Source organism: Cyanistes caeruleus, chromosome 1, assembly GCF_971803275.1.
Source record: "Cyanistes caeruleus chromosome 1, bCyaCae1.hap1.1, whole genome shotgun sequence".
Taxonomy (NCBI): Eukaryota; Metazoa; Chordata; class Aves; order Passeriformes; family Paridae; genus Cyanistes; species Cyanistes caeruleus.
Window position 1 is genome coordinate 151,641,215 of NC_141701.1, and position 18,589 is coordinate 151,659,803.

Consider the following 18,589-nt stretch of genomic DNA (forward strand, 5'->3'; position numbering starts at 1 on the left):
CAGCACAGTCAGAGAAGTTTGGTGGTGCTGGGGTGGTAGAACTCCAACTCCTCCATGGATTTTACAATCCCAGAATGGTTTGGGTTAGGAGAGACCTTAAAGCCCATCCCATTCCACCCCCTGCCATGGGCAGGGACTCCTTCCACTATCCCAGGTTGCTCCAAGCCCCATCCGACCTGGCCTTTCCCCCAGAATTCCCAGGCTTGACCACACAAGCGCTTCCATTTTGCCAGGATCCTCCAGCAGAGGGTCCTCAGGCATTCCCAAATGGCTTTGCATGGCAAGACTCCACTTTCCAAGGGGGATTTCAGCTCCCGGCTTGGACAGGTGGATCAGCAGAGCTACTGAAGGGTGACACGTGTGTGACACCAGCCCATCCTCACAGTGGCTTCCAGGGAACACTGACGGCTTTCCCGCCTCGCTTTCCTGGAGGAGCTGGCCTGGAAAAACTGCAGCTGCCACATGGGGGTTACCTGGATCAGATAAGGAAAAGCCTGTGGCATTCCTGTCTCCAGAGCTGGAGAGAATTCCAGCAGAATATTTAACACTGAGCCAGCTTTTCCAAGGACTGCTGGAAACTCCTGGGAGCAAATAGAGCCTGCCCATTCTTGGCAGATGGAGGATTGGATCCAAATTTCCCAATATCTCAACATCCCAACATCCCAACTTCCCAATATCCAAACATCCCAATATCCCAACATCCCAACTTCCCAATATCCCAACATCCCAATATCCCAACCTCCCAACATCCCAGCTTCCCAATATCCCAATATCCCAATATCCCAATATCCCAACCTCCCAACATCCCAATATCCCAAAATCCCAACCTCCCAACATCCCAACATCCCAACTTCCCAATATCCCAATATCCTAATATCCCAACATCCCAACATCCCAACATCCCAACCTCCCAATATCCCAACATCCCAATATCCCAACCTCCCAACATCCCAACATCCCAACATCCCAATATCCCAATATCCCAACATCCCAATATCCCAACATCCCAACATCCCAACCTCCCAATATCCCAACATCCCAACATCCCAATATCCACGTCACCAACAGGCCCTTCCAGTCCTCACTGGGATAAGGACCGAAGGTGGATGGAGATAAAGATTTGGGGAGATTTGGCTGGGTCTCCCTGCCAGGGCAGCGTTGAAGGAAAACCGGGAAGCGAGTGTGGAATCCCAGCACTGTCCCCGTCACCACGTGTCAGACACCACCTGTCCCCATGGGAAGCTGTGCAGGTGTATTCCAAGAGGAAATCACGGAATGGTTGGCTTGGAAAAGACCTTTCAAGGTCATCTAATCCAACTCCCTGACATGAGCAGGGACAGATCCCGAGAGAGTCCTGCAGGGAAACTGGAGAGGGATTATCCAGCAGGAACTGGAGGGACAGGACACGGGGAGTGGAAATGGAAAATTCCCACTGCCAGAGGTCAAGAATAGATGGGATATTGGGAAAAATTCTTCCCTGAGAGGGTAGGGAGGCCCTGGCACTGTTCACGCAGAGAAGCTGTGGCTGCCTCATCCTTGGAAGCGTCCAAGGCCAGGTTGGAAGGGGCTTGGAGCAACCTCTCTCCCATGGCAGGGATTTGGAATTAAACCATTCCAACCCCACTCATTCCAGGATCCTGTGATCCTACATCTCTCCTGTGTTCATGAAACCTGGATTACTTTTAATGTAGGGATTTTTTTCTGGCAAGGAGGCAAAAAAGTGGGAAAGGACCAAGTCTGGATGAGTGTGGAAAGATCTGGAAAGAGCTTCACCCTCTGGAGAGCAGAACCATCCTAGTCTTAAAAATATTCTCATTTTTTAATAGCAAAACAGCAGGAAAAGGGACATCCCAAAGTTTCACTGAGTGCAGGTAGGGTTAGAGTAAGGTCCTTCCACCAGGCTTTGGAGGAACTCATCCTTCCAGGGGGATTTTTCCAAGGAAACTCTTGAGTCGCTGGCTCTTCCGATGCTTTCCTGACCTGATGTCCATCTCTCCTCAGGTGTTGGGACTTGAGTGCTGGCAATTTAAAGTGGATTATTCAGGTGCCCATCCTGGCAGCTATCGTGGTGAGTTTGGGAGGAGAGAGGGGCTGGCAGGACTTTGGGTCCTTGGGAAGGGCTGATCCAGGATTTCCCACTCTAATCACCCCATTATCAAAAATCCTGCCCTATAATGATCCCTCCGTGTCCCTTTCGAGGGGTTGATGTTTGTCCTGCCTGGAATTTTGGCAGCTGAATGTGGCAGAAGGATTTGTGGGTGACTTCAAGGAGAGAAAAATCCCACATTTTTAGGGCTAAGACCCTAAAATCATTAATGAAAACAACATTCAAGGCGATATTTCCAACCCAGGTGATCCTGGAAAATCTCAGGGGTCATAGCGTGTTCTTACCAGGCATCTCTGGTTGGAAGAGATGGAATTTGGGGTCTGTAGCTGGACCAAAGCTTTTCCCAGGCATGTTCCAGGGTGATCCTGTTCTTTCTGAGCAGATAAAAGTTTGGGAATCCAGAGGTGGGAAGGGAAATGAAACCATCCCAGCTTTGACTGGGTCTTTAATCACTGAGGGCGGATTATTCCAACCCCCACCCAGGAGCCAGAGGGGAAAGAAAGGATCCAAGTGACATTATCCCAACACAGGAGGAGCTCTGCAAAGCTGGGGAGAGCATTAAAAGATTTAATTATCCACACCAGATGAATCCAATTATGTCCCCATTAATGAATTCATTAATTACCCTCTTCCCCCTCTCTTTATTTGGGGTTCTCCATTGCTCAATCTCCTGATGGAATCCAGGTAAAAGAGCTCATGCACTCCCCCAAATCCCATCTCCCTTTCCACTCATCCACAAGCAGAGTCCGTAGGAATCTCTCCAGAGGCTTTGGAGTCAGGTTCTTCCTCCTGCCTCACAAATCAGGAGGCCTTGGAAGATGTTCAGTGAAGGTGAGAAGAACTCCAGACGCACAAAGAGCAGGAAATTTTCCGAGGTGGATGTGCTCATCTGTGCCATTAGGTGAAATTTTTGGGGTCTGGGGGCACTGCATTTCATCCTTTTGGTGGAAATTCTCCACCTGGCTCCAGCGATTCCTCGGAAGAGGCGCATCACCGAGACCACATCTTTGGAAATGGAACAGCGGAGGCTGGAGGAGAAAGTTCAGATGGCTCAATTAAATGAATTCCAGCAACCCCATCGCATTCCATTTAAAGGCCAATTAGCAGAGAAGAAGGAGCCCAATTGAGGCTCATCCTTGGAAAAATAAGGTTTCTCTGGGAGGCTGTGCCTGTGCCCTGGCAATATGCAAATGCAGCTGTTTATTATGCAAAAATATTCTGCGGGTTGTGTCTGTTTGATTTCTGTGGGTTCGTATTGTTCGCTTGGCTGCTTCTGCCATTCCCACGTTGCTGGACTGAATCCTGCAATTTCTGGATGAGATTTTGGAGGCTGAGGGGTTTAAAAATCTCTCCATTTTATGCTAACTCGGATGTGATTCTTTTGTCTGGGTTTCTTTTCCAACTCAGCACGTTTGGGGAAACCAGAGGAGTTTCCCTCCTGGGTGTGATAAGGTTGGGCATCTTTAATTCTGCCGACAAATGCAGAACAAGATCCCGCTTTTGAGCCTTTAAAGCTGGAAAAGCTCCTGTAGAGAGATAAATCCTGCTTGGTTTTTCCCTTCCAGATGATTTCCAAGGAATTAAATGCCCCCAGGCTCTGCGCTTCCCTGCCTGTCTGTCTGTCCATTCCTCCCTTATAATCCCTGTGCCAGCCAGGAAATTTCAGCCAAATGGAACTCAGGGAATGGGGCTGCAGGGATGTAAAATTCCCACAAATCTCATGAAAATGGGGAAATGGATATGGGAGAGGATTTTCACTCATATCCCAGTGACAGAAAGGGTGTGGCACAACCTTCCCTGCTTTTTTTTTTTTGTGGAGAAGTTCCAAATGAGCTCCCACCTCCTTAAAAGAGAAGGAAAACCAGGAAAACCAGGAAAACCAGGACCTTCATCAACTCAGGGAATTCCTGGTTTTGCCAGGCAGGATAATTGACCACGGGAACAACTCTCCAATGGTTGTGGTGGGATCTCTGTCATGGAAATTCTAGAACACAGATCTGCTCCAACCAAAATGAATCCAAGGAGGTCTCCTGGACTGCCCAACCTGAGGTTCACGATGGTCCCTCCCTAAAATTCCGAGCCTGTTTGTGGTGTGGTAATTCAGTGTCCTGAAATGCCGAAGGCTCCAGAGGAATCCGTAGGCATTATCCAACAACGTGGATCTGCTCCCTGCAGTTACAGGCCGGTTCTGCCTGTACCCTCTCCATAATCCCGTGGGTGGGTTTGGCTGGGCCAGCAGCTGCTGGAATCCAGGGAAACCAAGCCCTGAAGAGCTCTACAGAGACGGGAATCTCCCCAGTGTCAACCCATCTTTCCTCCCCATGAGGTGTCGCCATTAAATTTTCCTCAGTTCCTCGTAGGACAAGATTGGAATCGTGGAGGCACAAAGGCTAGAAATGTTCTCCCAGACCAAGTCCAACCATTCCCCAAGCACCACCATGGTCACCGCTTACTCTTGTCCTCAAGTGCCACATCCACCCAAGATTTCACCACTTCCTGGGATGGGAATTCCACCACTTCCTGGGATGGGAACTCCACCACTTCCTGGGGTGGGAATTCCACCACTTCCTGGGATGGGAATTCCACCACTCCTGGAATGGAATGGGAACTCCACCACTTCCTGGGATGGGAATTCCACCACTTCCTGGGATGGGAACTCCACCACTTCCTGGGATAGGAATTCCACCACTTCCTGGGATGGGAATTCCACCACTTCCTGGGATGGGAACTCCACCACTTCCTGGGATGGGAACTCCACCACTTCCTGGGATGGGAACTCCACCACTTCCCAGGACAGTGATTCCACTTCTTCTTGGGACAGCCTGTTCCAAGGTGCGTGGGCGCCACTGGAATTCTCTTGAGCCTTTGACCACGAGTTGGGTTCACAGATGTGTCTCCCTGAAAAGCTGAAAAGATATTCCCTGACTGTCCTTGTCTGCTCCACCCAAAACACTTCCCAGAGGAAGCTCAGCAGTAGGAATATGGGAGAAGTCCAACAGTTTCATTGCCCTTCTGCATTCTTGAGCTGTCGTTTCCACTTAGATCCACTCTGTGTCCTCGCCACGGTGCATTTGGCTTGTTCCTCTTTCCTTCGGCGCATGGAAATGTGGGGAGACATCCTACGGGTGCTCCCGGTATCCCAAGGGGATCTGAATCCCAGCTGGGCTGGGAAAGACAAATCAAACCTCGTTTTGGCCTTCTCCGGGTGTCTGCTGGGCTGGCTGGCTCAGATGTTTCCACGTGAAATGTCTACACCTTGTGAGCTGTTCCATATTGTCCCTGAAGGCTAAAAACTGTGGGATCACTCCTGGAACGCTCATCCCTTCCACAGGACGAGGTTCCTCCCCAGCCCCTGCTTCACCTGGGGGAAACACCAACTGAACAACTCCACCATTTTCATCATTTTTTAACGGTTCTCCTCTCTTTGTTGTTTGTTCTCTTCTCCTTGCAGGTAAATTTTATTCTCTTTATCAATATTATCAGAGTCCTTGCAACCAAGCTCCGAGAGACGAATGCAGGGAGGTGCGACTCGAGACAACAGTACAGGTGAGGGTCACCCGCCCTGTCCCCTCCTGGGATGGGACAAAGTCCCTGGTTCACCCCCTTGGCTCTGGAGAAAACCCAGGGTGACGCTGGTGCCACCTCAAATGACTTGAAACGTTCGTTCTCTTCCAAGTGTGGCAATGCAGAATGAGCCAGAGCGATTTAAAACTCTCCTAAAGCTTTCAAATCCAACCTGCTGGAGGTTAGGGAGGAATTCCAGCTCTTCAGGCAGTTTTTGAACCAAAAATACAAAAATGAAATGTTGTTTGCGCTGTTGAAGGCTGTAAAACTTGAATCGGTTTATTTGCTTATTTTTATTTCCCTCCTGCGTTTTGTTAAGCTTGGCCTATTTGTTAAACCTGCCCTTGAGCGGGTGTTTTGCTGCCTTGGCTGAACTGAAAAAAAAAAAAATTCCAATTTCATTTCATGTTTTGTTTGGTTTTCCTTTGTCCTGCCAGCTCATCTCCCTTGATAGTTCAGGTTATTTGTGGCGTGGTCAAAAATTGGATGGAAAAATTGGATTGCTGGGCCACCACGGCTGCTTGAGAGCTCCCAAGGTTTCTCAGGATCTCCCGGACTGCCCAACAGGCCACTTGGGAAGGGGGGAGAGCGGAATGATCCGGGATGTAAACCATGAGCTCATTGCTCCCACCTCCCTCTCCAAACACACATTTGAGGCGGGAGGGGATTTGGCAGGAAAACACCTCCCAGTTTTCCCCGCTGCCCTGTCAGGGCTCTGATTTATCCATTTATTTACTTCTCCCTGGCTGAAGCTTTGCCATTAATTATGGTTTGGATGGGGCCTGCTCCTTTTAAAGTGTTAAATTCCCTCGGTGGTTTGCAGGCGCTGGACAGAGGCAGCGCCGGAGTTTTCTGGGAGCGATTCCCGCCCTTCCCGATCCCTGCTGCACTCAGGGACTTGCTGGAACTCTTGGCACAAAGTTTAATCCCTCAATTAATGTCACTTCCAGGCAAAGCCGATTCCCTCCGGAGCCAGCCCAGCCAAACACTCCGGGTTGTGGTGTCTTCTCAGAGTCCTCAGCGCTGGTTCTGTGCTGAGGTGGAGCTGCTTCCTGAAAAAAGGAGCTTTTCCAAGTGATGCTGAAGCCTGGAGCACCTCCTGGGAGTGCTCACCTCTGCTCTGTCCTCCTCCCCTGGATATCTGGAGCAATTCCACTCCTAATTCCTGAATCCCTCTGCTCCAGATCTGCTCATTGCACAGGAGCCGCTGATCCAGGGTGGATTTTCCTGTCTTGCCTTGACAGAGTGGTTGAGGTTGGAAAAGACCTCTGGAAGTCCATTTTCCGACCTGCTGCTCGAGCAGTGTCGGCCTCTGCGGGTCGTGTGGGAAGGTGGAGAGCCATCCTTTAGGGATCAGGGGGTTTGGAGCCTGAGGGCTGGAATGGCAGTACAAATCCCTTCCTTTCCTTTGATCCTGGATTCCTCCAAACCCTGAGGCTGGAAAAGACACCTCGGTGTCGTCACCTCCAGCATCGCACAAGGACGTGTTGAGGGGTTGGACCGGCACACACTGGGGCACGAAACAACAGCGGAATTCCTCCGTAAACATCCCATATCCAAGGGGACAAGGAGAAAACCGCGAGCAGCTCATGCCCAGTGACAAAACTCTGGCTTGGTGATGCCGGGGAGGTTTATCCATGCACTAATTCCCGCTGTATCCCTGGTTTTTTTTTCCCTGCAGGAAGCTGCTGAAATCTACCCTCGTCCTTATGCCTCTGTTTGGCGTTCACTATATTGTTTTCATGGCTATGCCATACACAGACGTGTCAGGGATTCTTTGGCAAGTTCAAATGCACTATGAAATGCTGTTCAACTCTTTCCAGGTACTGGGACTCTGGGAAACCATGGGAATTTCAGTGGGGAGGGGAGGGAAAGGCTGGCTTTGGAAGCAGAGCTGGGTTTACAATACGCTAGAATTCATTCAGGAGGGGAATTGAAAATATTTTCTATTTGTGAAACGCAATGAAAAAAGGGGAAGTGTGTCCAGGAAAAGACGCTCTTCCCAATGCATCCCAAGATCCCATCGGCCTCTTGTCCCCCAGGACACTCTGCTGGCTCCTTGTCCACCAGGAGCTCCGTCCACAGGGAATTCTCTCTGCTTACTGCCCCGCTGAACAATCCCACGTTTCTCTCACACATTTTCCACAGCAGGTTTTCAATCTCTGGGGGTGCTGGGCAGAAAAGAGACCCACATTTCCTTCAATTCCCATTAATTTGTTGTTTCTTCTTTCCAGGGATTTTTTGTTGCCATCATATACTGTTTTTGCAACGGGGAGGTGAGTCATGAACATCTTCATTCCCTCCTTTCATGGGTTAATTCCACACCCAGGTGGAATTACATCCTCATTTTTCGACAACAAACAACCTCATTTTGTAGTCCAAAGTCCCTCAGTCCACATAAAAAATTCAAATTCTCATTTCTTTTTTTCTGGAGGAAAACCCCCAGGTCGATACGGCGCCGATAAATGAGCTACTGGAAGGAGATAATGGAGAAAAAATGTGGAATTTTTAATTTCCCAGCACAAGCGCTGCTTAGTGCTGCTTCATTTCAAATTAAGAAGATAAATGGATTGATTGAGTCACTGATTAAACAACAAAAAAAAAAAATCTGGATTTTTCCAGGCTTTTTTTGGCTTTTTTTATCTATTTCCAGAATAATACACTTTAATTTCTCCATTTCCATTAATTCCCTCTATTGCTAGTCAAGCAAGTGGATGGTCAGCGGCTGCACCCCAGGGAAGAATTTCCACGGACTGGCATAAAACAAAATTTATGGATTTTTAAGGGGAATTTATCACCTGAATTTGTGGATTTTAAGGGGAATTTATAACTTCAATTTATGGATTGTAAGGGGAATTTATAACTTCAATTTATGGATTTTAAGGGGAAATAAAACCACAGAATCACTTTTTATGTTCTGCAGATCAAACAAAGATAAAATCTAAGGGGAACTGATCTCATCCTAACTTTAGCAACCTACTTTAGACCCAGTCTAAAATTCCCATTCCAGGGAAATTTCTCAGGATTCGGGTGCCTCTCAAGGTGATTTTTCCCACTCACACTTGATTTTGACGGGACACAGAGACAATTCCCCCCCGGAAGCACCGCTCTCCATCCCTTAACCCTTGGCCAGAGCTATCCCACCTGTCCAGCCAGATCTTTTCAGCCATTCCCAGTGTCCAATATTTCATTTGGAAAGGGCAGATTTAATGTGAGCTTTTTGTTCCTTCCAATTTCATGGAATCACGGATCCTCCTGAATTGGAAGGGACCACAAAATTCCGAGTCCCCACAGAGTTTCCCACCCGTTCTGCCTACGGACACTGCGTTTTTCCAGCATTTTTTCCCTCTCCCACTGATGAGGTTTTTTTCCCCCCTTCCTTTATTTTTCCCCTCAGGTCCAAGCAGAAATAAAGAAGTCATGGAGCAGGTGGACTTTAGCACTTGACTTTAAAAGGAAAGCCCGGAGTGGGAGCACAACCTACAGTTATGGACCAATGGTTTCCCACACCAGCATCACAAACGTAGCCACCAGAGGGGCCCTCGCCCTCCACCTCAACACCAGACTTATCCCAGGGACCCTCAACGGCCACCGGAATTTGCCAGGTTATGTGAAAAACGGCTCCATTTCCGAGAATTCCATGCCTTCCTCCGGCCCAGAGCAGTACAACAAAGATGAGGAATACCTGAACGGCTCCGGGCTTTACGACGGAGACAGACCCACAGTCCTTGTGGAAGAGGAGAGAGAGACAGTGATGTAAAGACGGGAGGAGGGGGGAAAAAAATTCAGCCAAAGGATGAAAAAGGTTCCTGGAGTGGAGCATTTAGTGGGAAAAGACCATCAGGCCACGCAGCGGATTCCAAGGGTTTCCATGCAGTTTCTCCGTTCTGTGGAATGAGAGATTAAGTTATTTGGGGGGGAAAAAAAAAAAGCGAGCCACCGACGTGGCCAGCGGGTGATCCCATCCATGAATTCCACGACCCAGAGCTCTCCAGACCTGCTGGACACCAGAGATCCTCGTGGAGGGATCTGCGTGGTCCTCGGATTCCTCAGAGAGCGTGGGTGGCCAAGGAGGACGGGAGTGTCCCCCAGGAAAGCGGGAGGCGCGCAGGGAGGGAGCGGTGCCATCGTCCTGGGAGGGGACAAGCCAGGCTGGGCGCTGGCTTTGGTTTGTTCTCTGCCTGTGAACCTGCCTGGTGACACACACAGGGACGGGAACGGTCACGTGGGGTACGACCCGTCCCGTTCTTCCCTTGGGAATTCTCACTCCTTGGCAAAATGCTCCTCTGGGGGTGGGGAGGGTTAACAGCTCATGGATGCAGGTGGGGATGTTCCTCTCTTTTCCCTGAGTTCTGAGAGCAAGGAGGGGAACCAGAACAATCTGGATGTGGTTATGGGAATGTGCAGCATTCCTGTTCTTCCAGAGGGGGTGTTGGAGAGGGAACCACCGAGGGCATGGAATTTGCACATCCCAGAGGGGTCTTTGTGGCTAAAATTGGTTTCCAGGGTGGATAAGTCAGCCCTCCCTTTTTGTGGGCGCTCCTGGAAAGCGGCTTCAGTCCTTCCTTAAAACTCAGAATTGTTCCTCACTCTGCCCTCTGAATGTCCTGTTCCACAGGGTCATGGAATCCTGGAATGGTTTGGGCAGGAAGGGACCTTAAAAGGTCACCTGGTTCCAACCCCTGCCCCGGGCAGGGACACCTCCCACTGTCCCCGGCTGCTCCAAGCCCCGTCCAACCTGGCCTTGGACACTTCCAGGGATGGAGGATCCACAGTTTCTCTGGACAATTAATCCAAACCCTAATGAGGAGAAAGACTCCACCAGCAGCAACCAGCTGCTCTTCTGAGGGCTAATTAAGAGTTAATTTCCCCAAGCTCTGAAGGAAGCCAGGAAGAGAAGGTGGGATCCTAACTTTGTGTCCCAAATCTTTATCAGCCTCTCAGATTAGGGCCTGACCAAATCCCAGTGGAATCCAGGGAGAAATCTCCTCCCTCTGACATGTCTGAGGTTTGGATTCAGATTCAATGGGGGATGTGGTGGCTGTGAGATTCTGACAGGAGCTGGAGCTCCTCTCCATCTATCCCAGGGCACAGAATCCCAGAATCCCTGAGGTTGGAAAAGCCCTCCAAGATCATCGAGTCCAATCCCCAGCAGAGCCCCGAGTGCCACATCCAGGAATTCCTTGGACACCTCCAGGAATGGGCACTCCAAACCTCCCTGGGCAGCTCCTTCCAATGCCTGAGCTCCCTTTCCATGGGGGAATTCCTGCTGTCCACCCTGAGCCTCCCCTGGCCCAGCCTGAGATCGTTCCCTCTTGTCCCGAATAGAAATCTTTAACAGCCAATATTTATTTGTGATGTTCTTTTCTTGTTTTAAGTCAAACCTCATCATAACCATTTCCCACCAAGTGAGAGGCAGCAAAATATCAACTTTTCAAAATTTAATCCATTTCCCTGCTCTCTTCTTCTACCCTTCTTGATTTTCTGGCTCAGAGACGTTTCTGAATTATCATTTCACTGCTGGAACAAAGCAAAAAATACCAAAAACTCCAACCGGTGACTCACTCTTTGCTTGTGTTTATTACTCAAGATTGAGAACATTTGACAATCCCTCAGAAATTCAAGGAATCAGCAAAAGCCATAAATTTATTTATAAACAAACATAACCCCCCCCTCCTAAAATGCAGCTCTCACTGAAATGAATTTCAACACTGGGTTATTTAGGATTAAAATCAATCAAACCTGTTGTTAAAAGTAGATAAAAATTACAGCCACGAGGGTTGTGCAGGGAGAAGAAATATTTTAATTTTTTAAAATCATTTTGAATTGCAAATCACAAATAAATTTTTCTTCTCTGGATGTTTCTGTGCGTGAGCAACATCCATGCAAAAATTTGGATCATGCTGACACCAAAACAGAAGGAAAACTGCCACCAAGGCCCAGCAGGATCTGTTTGTCACAGGGTGTTCCCATCATTCCTGGGCTGATCCCAAACTCTTGATTGAGTGTGTGGATCAGGATCTATCCTCTGGAGATCCAGAGTCCTCCCTCTTGGATTTTAGTGAGGAAGGATCAGAGCTGGAATGTCTGGAAAGAGGAGAAGCCCCAGATTTGGGTTGGGATTTGCCCTGGAAGGACAAACGGAATGATCCTGTTGGAGCTTAGCCAGAGCCCGGGGATTCAGAGCAGGCTCCTCTTCCCTTCCTCCATCGCCAGGAGCTGAGGACATTTCCCAAGGAGTTTGTCCCTTCCAAAGGTCTGAGTCCAGCTGGGATGAGAGTTCCTCTCCTTTGGGATTTGCCTGTGGAAACACAGCCCCAAAGGCCACCGGGAACAGAAACCTTGGAGGAGAGGATTAATTTGTTCAGGATTTAGCCACAAATCCTGCAGGAATTACAGGACTTGTGCCCATCCTGGCTCAGATCCAACATGGGATTGTGGAGAGAGCAGATTGGAGCTGGGGTGTAGCAAACATAGCATGGAATCGTTGTCATGGAATCGTTGCCATGGAATCATTGTTGTGGAATCATCCCAGAATGAGCTGGGAAGGGACCTCAAAGTCCATCTCATTCCATGGGCAGGGATGTCTTCCACAATCCCAGGTTGCTCCAAGCGCTGTCCACCTCAGAAAACAGGGGAAGAAACTTTCCCAAGTTCACTTCCAGGAGGAGGCCAAGATCCAAAAGAGCTGTTCCCGGATTTTTCCTAGTTTTCCCTCCTCCTTTGTGTCAGATCTGTGCCCGTTTTCCTCTCATCCTGGAAAACATCTGGCAGTACTCCAGAGTTCTGTGGAGCCTCTCACTTCTCCAAGGCAAGCTGTGCATTGCAGTATCCTGGCTGACTGGCTCGCATGGAATCTCCCCGGAATCTTTTGGATCGGCGTCCTCTTCTCCAGAGCCACATGTTGGGCTTGGACGGGGAATCTCACCCCTGGCAGGTTCCTCGTTGTTCCTCTTCTATTCTCACCCACAGCAGCAGAGTTCTCCTCCTGATTCCCACTCTTTTCTGGGATTTAACAGCTGTTAAATCTTCCTTTTATTTCTTTGGGATGGCTTTTGGCAGCAGTTTTGCTGTTCCTGCTTCTCCTGGATGAGCACAGATGATTGTTTTTCTGCCTCCTCCATTCTCCTTGGTCCAGGTTCAGATGAGATCATGTCTTGTCCTACCCCTCATCATTCCTCGACTCTGCTCCTTGTCTTCTTCTGGAGCCAAAAGGGTTCACAAAGATCTCCCAGAATCGAATTTCTCAGCCAGGGATTGGCTCTGTTAATCTCTTTATCGGCAATCAGCTGCAGGTCAGGGAACATCCACAGAGCCAGGAAGGATTTGCCACCTTTTAAACTATGAAAATCCAGGGAGAGGGAAGATCTCCAATGTTTTTCTTCCTTTTGGTTGTCTTGACAAACTCAGTGGCTGAAAGGGTTTTTAATTTCAGGTTCTGATCTTTCAGGAAGTCAAGAAACCTCATTTATAGGTTGGGTTCTTTTTCTCACACGTCCTCCTTGGTGATTCCACATCCTCCTTGGTGATTCCATGTCCTCCTTGATATCTTCATGTCTTCCCTGATGTTTCCATGTCCTCCTCGGTCTTTCCAAGTTCTTCTCAGTGTTTCCAAGTTCTCCTTGATGTTTCCAGGTCCCCCTTGGTGTCTTCATATCCTCCCTGATGTTTCCATGTCCTCCTCAGTGTTTTCAGGTCTTCCTTGGTGTTTCCAAGTTCTCCTTGGCATTTCCATGTCCTCCTTGATGTTTCCAAGTTCTCCTTGGTGTTTCCAAGTTCTCCTTGGTGTTTCCAAGTTCTCCTTGGTGTTTCCAAGTTCTCTTTGATGTTTCCAAGTTTTCCTTGGTGTTTCCAAGTTTTCCTTGGTGTTTCCAGGTCCTCCTTGGTGTTTCCAAGTTCTCCTTGGTGTTTCCAAGTTCTCCTTGGTGTTTCCAAGTTCTCCTTGGTGTTTCCAAGTCCTCCTTGATGTTTCCAAGTCCTCCCTGATGTTTCCATGTCCTCCATGGTGTTTCCAGGTCCTCCTTGACGTTTCCAGGTCCTCCTTGGCCATTTAAAGCTCAGAGATATCAAACAAACTTTGCTAAGACACAAATCCTTTGGATGTGCTTCAGTTAGTGATTAACTCCAAACTAATTTGCTGTCAAGGATTTCAATGGACCTTGATAAATCTCCTAATCCCATCTTTTCTTCCCTCAGTGCTGGCAGGAATCATCACTGGCTGCTCTTGGCTCTGTAGGAGGTTTGGGATGGTTCGGAGCTGGGATTTTCTTCTGGGAGTCTTTTCCCACACTTCAATTCTTTTTCCTAACTGTCCCTCCAAAACAACCCCAAAACTTCTTTAAATAACTTAATTCAGCATTTAATTTCCCATTTTTAACTGTGTGCAAATCTGGCTGGAGGGAAGGGTTTATGGTACAAAGCCAATCTCAGCTTGGCAGCTCCCAAACCAATCCAGAGCTTTGGGATAGGAATGGGATTTCCTTGGATCACCTGGGTCTCATTGGGCTCGTCTCACCTGGGGCAGAGTTCGGGTATCCCGAGGCAGGAGATGACTCCCAAACAGTCCTAAATCTTGGTGGATTTATAGGAAAAGGGCACAGAGAGCAGGGAAAACAATCCTTGTGTTTGTGCCCCACTCCTCGAGGATTTCGAACAATAAAATAGAAATCTCAAGTTATTTTTGTTTATTTTCTGGGGTCCTGCTGAGTGCTCTGCTGGGCTCTGGACAGTGTCTGGAATTTTGGCTTCTCCCAACTCCCTGTGCTGGATAAAACCTCTCCAGTGAGTGGGCAGAGATGTTCTGACCTGGGCTCCAGGGCAGGACAGCTGGAAGCAGCTCCAGTGTGGATTTGATATTCCTTGGCACGAGGCAGGAGGGACTCAGGGTAACTCAGAGCAGTGAAAAGGCAGAGCAGCTCTGGAGCTGAAACACAGCTCAGGACTCCTGTCCAATTTGCAGAATGGATTTCAAATCCAGCTTCCAAGTGCAGCTCCAGAAATGCTCTGCTGAGAGTTACAGACCAGGCTTGGTGTTGGGATTAAACCCAAGGACATCCAATGATCAACTGGACATAAAACAATCTTTCCTTTCCTTTCCTTTCCTTTCCTTTCCTTTCCTTTCCTTTCCTTTCCTTTCCTTTCCTTTCCTTTCCTTTCCTTTCCTTTCCTTTCCTTTCCTTTCCTTTCCTTTCCTTTCCTTTCCTTTCCTTTCCTTTCCTTTCCTTTCCTTTCCTTTCCTTTCCTTTCCTTTCCTTTCCTTTCCTTTCCTTTCCTTTCCTTTCCTTTCCTTTCCTTTCCTTTCCTTTCCTTTCCTTTCCTTTCCTTTCCTTTCCTTTCCTTTCCTTTCCTTTCCTTTCCTTTCCTTTCCTTTCCTTTCCTTTCCTTTCCTTTCCTTTCCTTTCCTTTCCTTTCCTTTCCTTTCCTTTCCTTTCCTTTCCTTTCCTTTCCTTTCCTTTCCATTTTTGCCCCCTTTTTTTCCTCTTTTTTTCCCTTTTCCCACCTTTTACTCCTTTCCCCTCCTTTTCCCCTTTCCCATCCCCGCATGTGAACTCAAATCCTCCAAGTTTTCCCACTCTTTTCCAAGTTTCCAGCAGCCCCAGAGCACACAAAGTTCCCAATAATATCAACATTTTGCCAGGATTTGGGAGTCAAGCAGAGGAAAGATGATCCTGGGGGAACATTAAAAGAAACTTTAACTCAGGTTCCTCTGAAATCTTTCCCACGGAGCAGGGAAGGGTTTCCAGCCCAGCCCTTCACTCTCCAAGTGAACTCTTGTTTTCCTCAAGGATCTGGACTCGGTGTTCCAGAGTTCCCAGGAATCTTTCCACCGTGTCCAGGGCTTTGGGATTAGAGCTGATCCAACTTTAAATATTCCTGTTTAATTTGAGCTTCACCTTCCCCTCTGCTCCTGCGGTTTCTGCATCCAGCTCTGTGTCGGTGCTTTCTGGTTCTGATGATCCAATTTGGGCTTTTCCAATCCCAGCAATTCCCTGATTTTCTGATAGTTCTCCTTTGGGAACATTTGTCCCTTGAGCTTTCCATGGCACATCACAAAATCTGTCCCCAGAGAGGCGTTCCAAGGAATTTCCAGGCATTTTCCAGGGCTGGAAATCAGCTGAGGGATTGGCAGAGGCCAGGAATGAATGGAAAAGTTCTGGAAGAGTCACCCGGTTAATCAGGAGTAATTAACAAGGAGCTCCAATAAATCTGACTTCCTTGCAGGCAGACGGCCTGGTCAGCACAGATCTGACAGGGGTAATTAGTGCCTAATTAGGATTTCCCCTGATTGGAGGAATATTCAGGGAGAAAAAGGGGCAAGGTGGGGTGTGACAAAGTCAGTAAAACTTCCTCTTCCCTCTCATCCTCACTGCCACTTTTCCTTCTTCATTTTTCACTGGAAAAAGGGGGAAATTAGCACAAACTCAGCTTGAGAACACAGAATTCCGACCCATTTCTCCTGGGTCCCGCGGAGTAACTTCTCCCTTCGACTGGAGCAACAGTTTTCCTGGCACGTTAGCTAAGGAATTCAATGGAATTTAATTATTTCCTTGGACTGAGGGTTAATGATTCCAGGCTAACGATGGGGTGTGTAAAACCAGAGGTGCTGGGACAATTCTGGGGTGAAATCCTCATCCCAGGAAAATCAACACCGAGGTGTCTGTTGATTTCCACGGAGTGGGTTTCACCCGTAAATTCTGAAAAGGGGAATGGTTCAAATAAATTCCCTGTTCCCACAACCTTAATTGGAACTGGGATTTCAGGGTGCCTTTATCCTTTAGATCCAGAATCCAGCAGGATCCCTGACACCCAGAGGTAGGAGAAGGTCTGAGGGGCAGCTTCCTCTCCTCAAATTCTTCATTTTCTCTCTCTATCAGCTTCCCCGTGTGGAGATTTGGGATGTGGGAGGCACTTGGCTGGAAAAACCTGGCATTAAAATGTTTGGGATGGAGGGATCAGTGTGTGCCTGGTTTCCAAAATGCCCAGGGTCGCATCCTCTGAAACAGGGATACAAAATCCGCTGGAAAGGCAGCTTAAGCCCAGTTTAACTGAAGGGTGGCCCAAGCAGGCAGGGCTCAGGTGCCCGAAGAGGGGACAAAACCATGAGAAGCAACATCGATTTAAAGCCGAGCTTTATGAGACATGAGCCAGCCTAAATGTAGACCTGAGCTCTTCTTGCCAGGCCAACCTTTTCCCTCATTCTCCATCTAAATGAGCCCTTCTTCCCTGAGAGCTGCAGGAAAGGAAGAATCGGAGAATCCCGGGATGGTTTAGGTTGGAAAGGAGTTTAAAAACCACCCAGCTCTGGTTCCATGGACAGGGAACCTTCCACCACCCCAGGGTCTCCGAGGTGGCCGTGGACAAGAAGCCGTTTGTTGTTGGAGCTGGGATGTTTGGAAGGGCAGGTTGGGAGAGGTGGAGCTGGTGGACGGGAATGTTGGTGGTGGGAGAAGAGGAAGGACAGGCACAGCCGAGCACCAAACCCATCCCATATTCCAAATCCTTTTCCCATCTCTTCCTATCAGGATCCATGAGGAGACAAAGCTGCTGCTAAACCCCTTTGCCTCATCTCAGCAGCTTCAGGGTGACCCAGCCCTGGTGGTCACCACAGGCCATGGGGTCCGGGCTTTGGGAAAAGGGGTTTTTCCGGGATATTGGCTCCTTTTTCCACTCGGAGCAGGAGGGAGAGGAGCAGGGGGGTGTTTTTCCCTCCGCAACACCTCCGGGTGGGTTTCAAGATCTTGTTCCCCTCCAGAAGAGGGACAAAACCCAACAAAATACGGGATGAGGGTGAGATTCCAGGGGTAATGCCAGGTGTGTGTCTCCAGGCAGGAATTTGGTTTACATTCCTCCGCTTCTGCTTTCTGCATGGACCAAAGTAACGAGCGGGAAAAGGCAAACCACAGGTGTATGTAAAAGGGAATTCCAATAAAAAAGAAACCTTTATTGATTCTCATGGAATCTTGCTCCTGTGTCTTTTCCTGTCTCTTCGACTCGGAACCTCAAAAATCCCGTTGGGAATGCTTGGATGGAGGTGGGTTCATTATTCCTCTGGGTTCGTGAGGAAGGAGCTCCATGGGATCCTCCAGTTCATTATGGAAACAGAAAGATGGGAGCGAGTTTCTCTGGAAATCCTTCAGGAAAATCTCCCCCTGGGTGGCTTCAAAACCTCCTCAGGCTTTTGATTTTCAGGAGCACTGGCAACAATCCCGGTCAGCTCCCATCCGTGCTTCCAGGAGTCCTGGAGATGTAATTCCACTCCTGATATCCTTATCCTTGTGCCCGGTTTAGCTCCTTAAATCAGAGAATCCCGGAATGGTTTGGGCTGGAAGGGACCTTAGGGATGATCCAGTGGCACCCCCTGCCACAGACAGGTACACTTTCCATTATCCCAGGTTGCTCCAAGCCCTGTCCAACCTGGATACAGAAGGGCCCCAGATTCCCTGAAATAAAATTCCCCGCTGAACTGGGCCTTGTGGATTCTGGAGCCATTTTGTTTGAGAATGACTAAACCTGCAGGGAAGGGCGGCTGCAGGAGTGAATTCCAAGGAGGGATTGATGGTACTGAGCAGCCAAAGCAGTGGGAATGACATTGCATGAAGGACTCCCCCAGCTCCCCTGGGTTTGTATTTCACATTTCCAGGAGCAGCATCTGCTCCTGCCCTGTTCCAGCCTCCTCCCTCTGCTCCGGGGGATCCACGAGGTGCCCCCAATCCCGGAGGGAAAATCAGGGAGCTCCCTTCAAAATGGAGGAACGGGGCTGGAGGGCTCAGTGCTGTGGGAGGGACAAAAGGGACATTTCAGGACCGGTCCAGCTTTTCCCGCTGTTTTCTGTTCATTCCTCAATTTCTCCTGCATTCTTCAGCTGGGATTTAGGGCCACGCTCAGGGAGATGCTGTGCAGCCTCTTCTCCAGGGGAAC

General features: G+C 48.8%; 1 protein-coding gene across 2 annotated transcripts in view; it reads left to right on the top strand.

Annotated features, from left to right (window-relative positions):
- Positions 1-14,348, top strand: part of PTH1R (parathyroid hormone 1 receptor) — an 88,974-nt gene extending 74,626 nt beyond the window's left edge. Inside the window, exons 9-13 of one of the 2 annotated variants that reach the window (XM_086847345.1) lie at positions 2,002-2,068; positions 5,559-5,653; positions 7,353-7,494; positions 7,906-7,947; positions 9,069-14,348. In XM_086847345.1, coding sequence (XP_086703471.1) covers positions 2,002-2,068; positions 5,559-5,653; positions 7,353-7,494; positions 7,906-7,947; positions 9,069-9,431 — 709 coding nt within the window. In that variant the 3' untranslated portion in view covers positions 9,432-14,348. Of the gene's footprint in view, positions 1-2,001; positions 2,069-2,791; positions 3,322-5,558; positions 5,654-7,352; positions 7,495-7,905; positions 7,948-9,068 lie in introns of those variants that run through there. The other variant, XM_086847418.1, reaches the window with a different exon arrangement.
- The last annotated feature ends 4,241 nt before the right edge of the window (positions 14,349-18,589 follow it).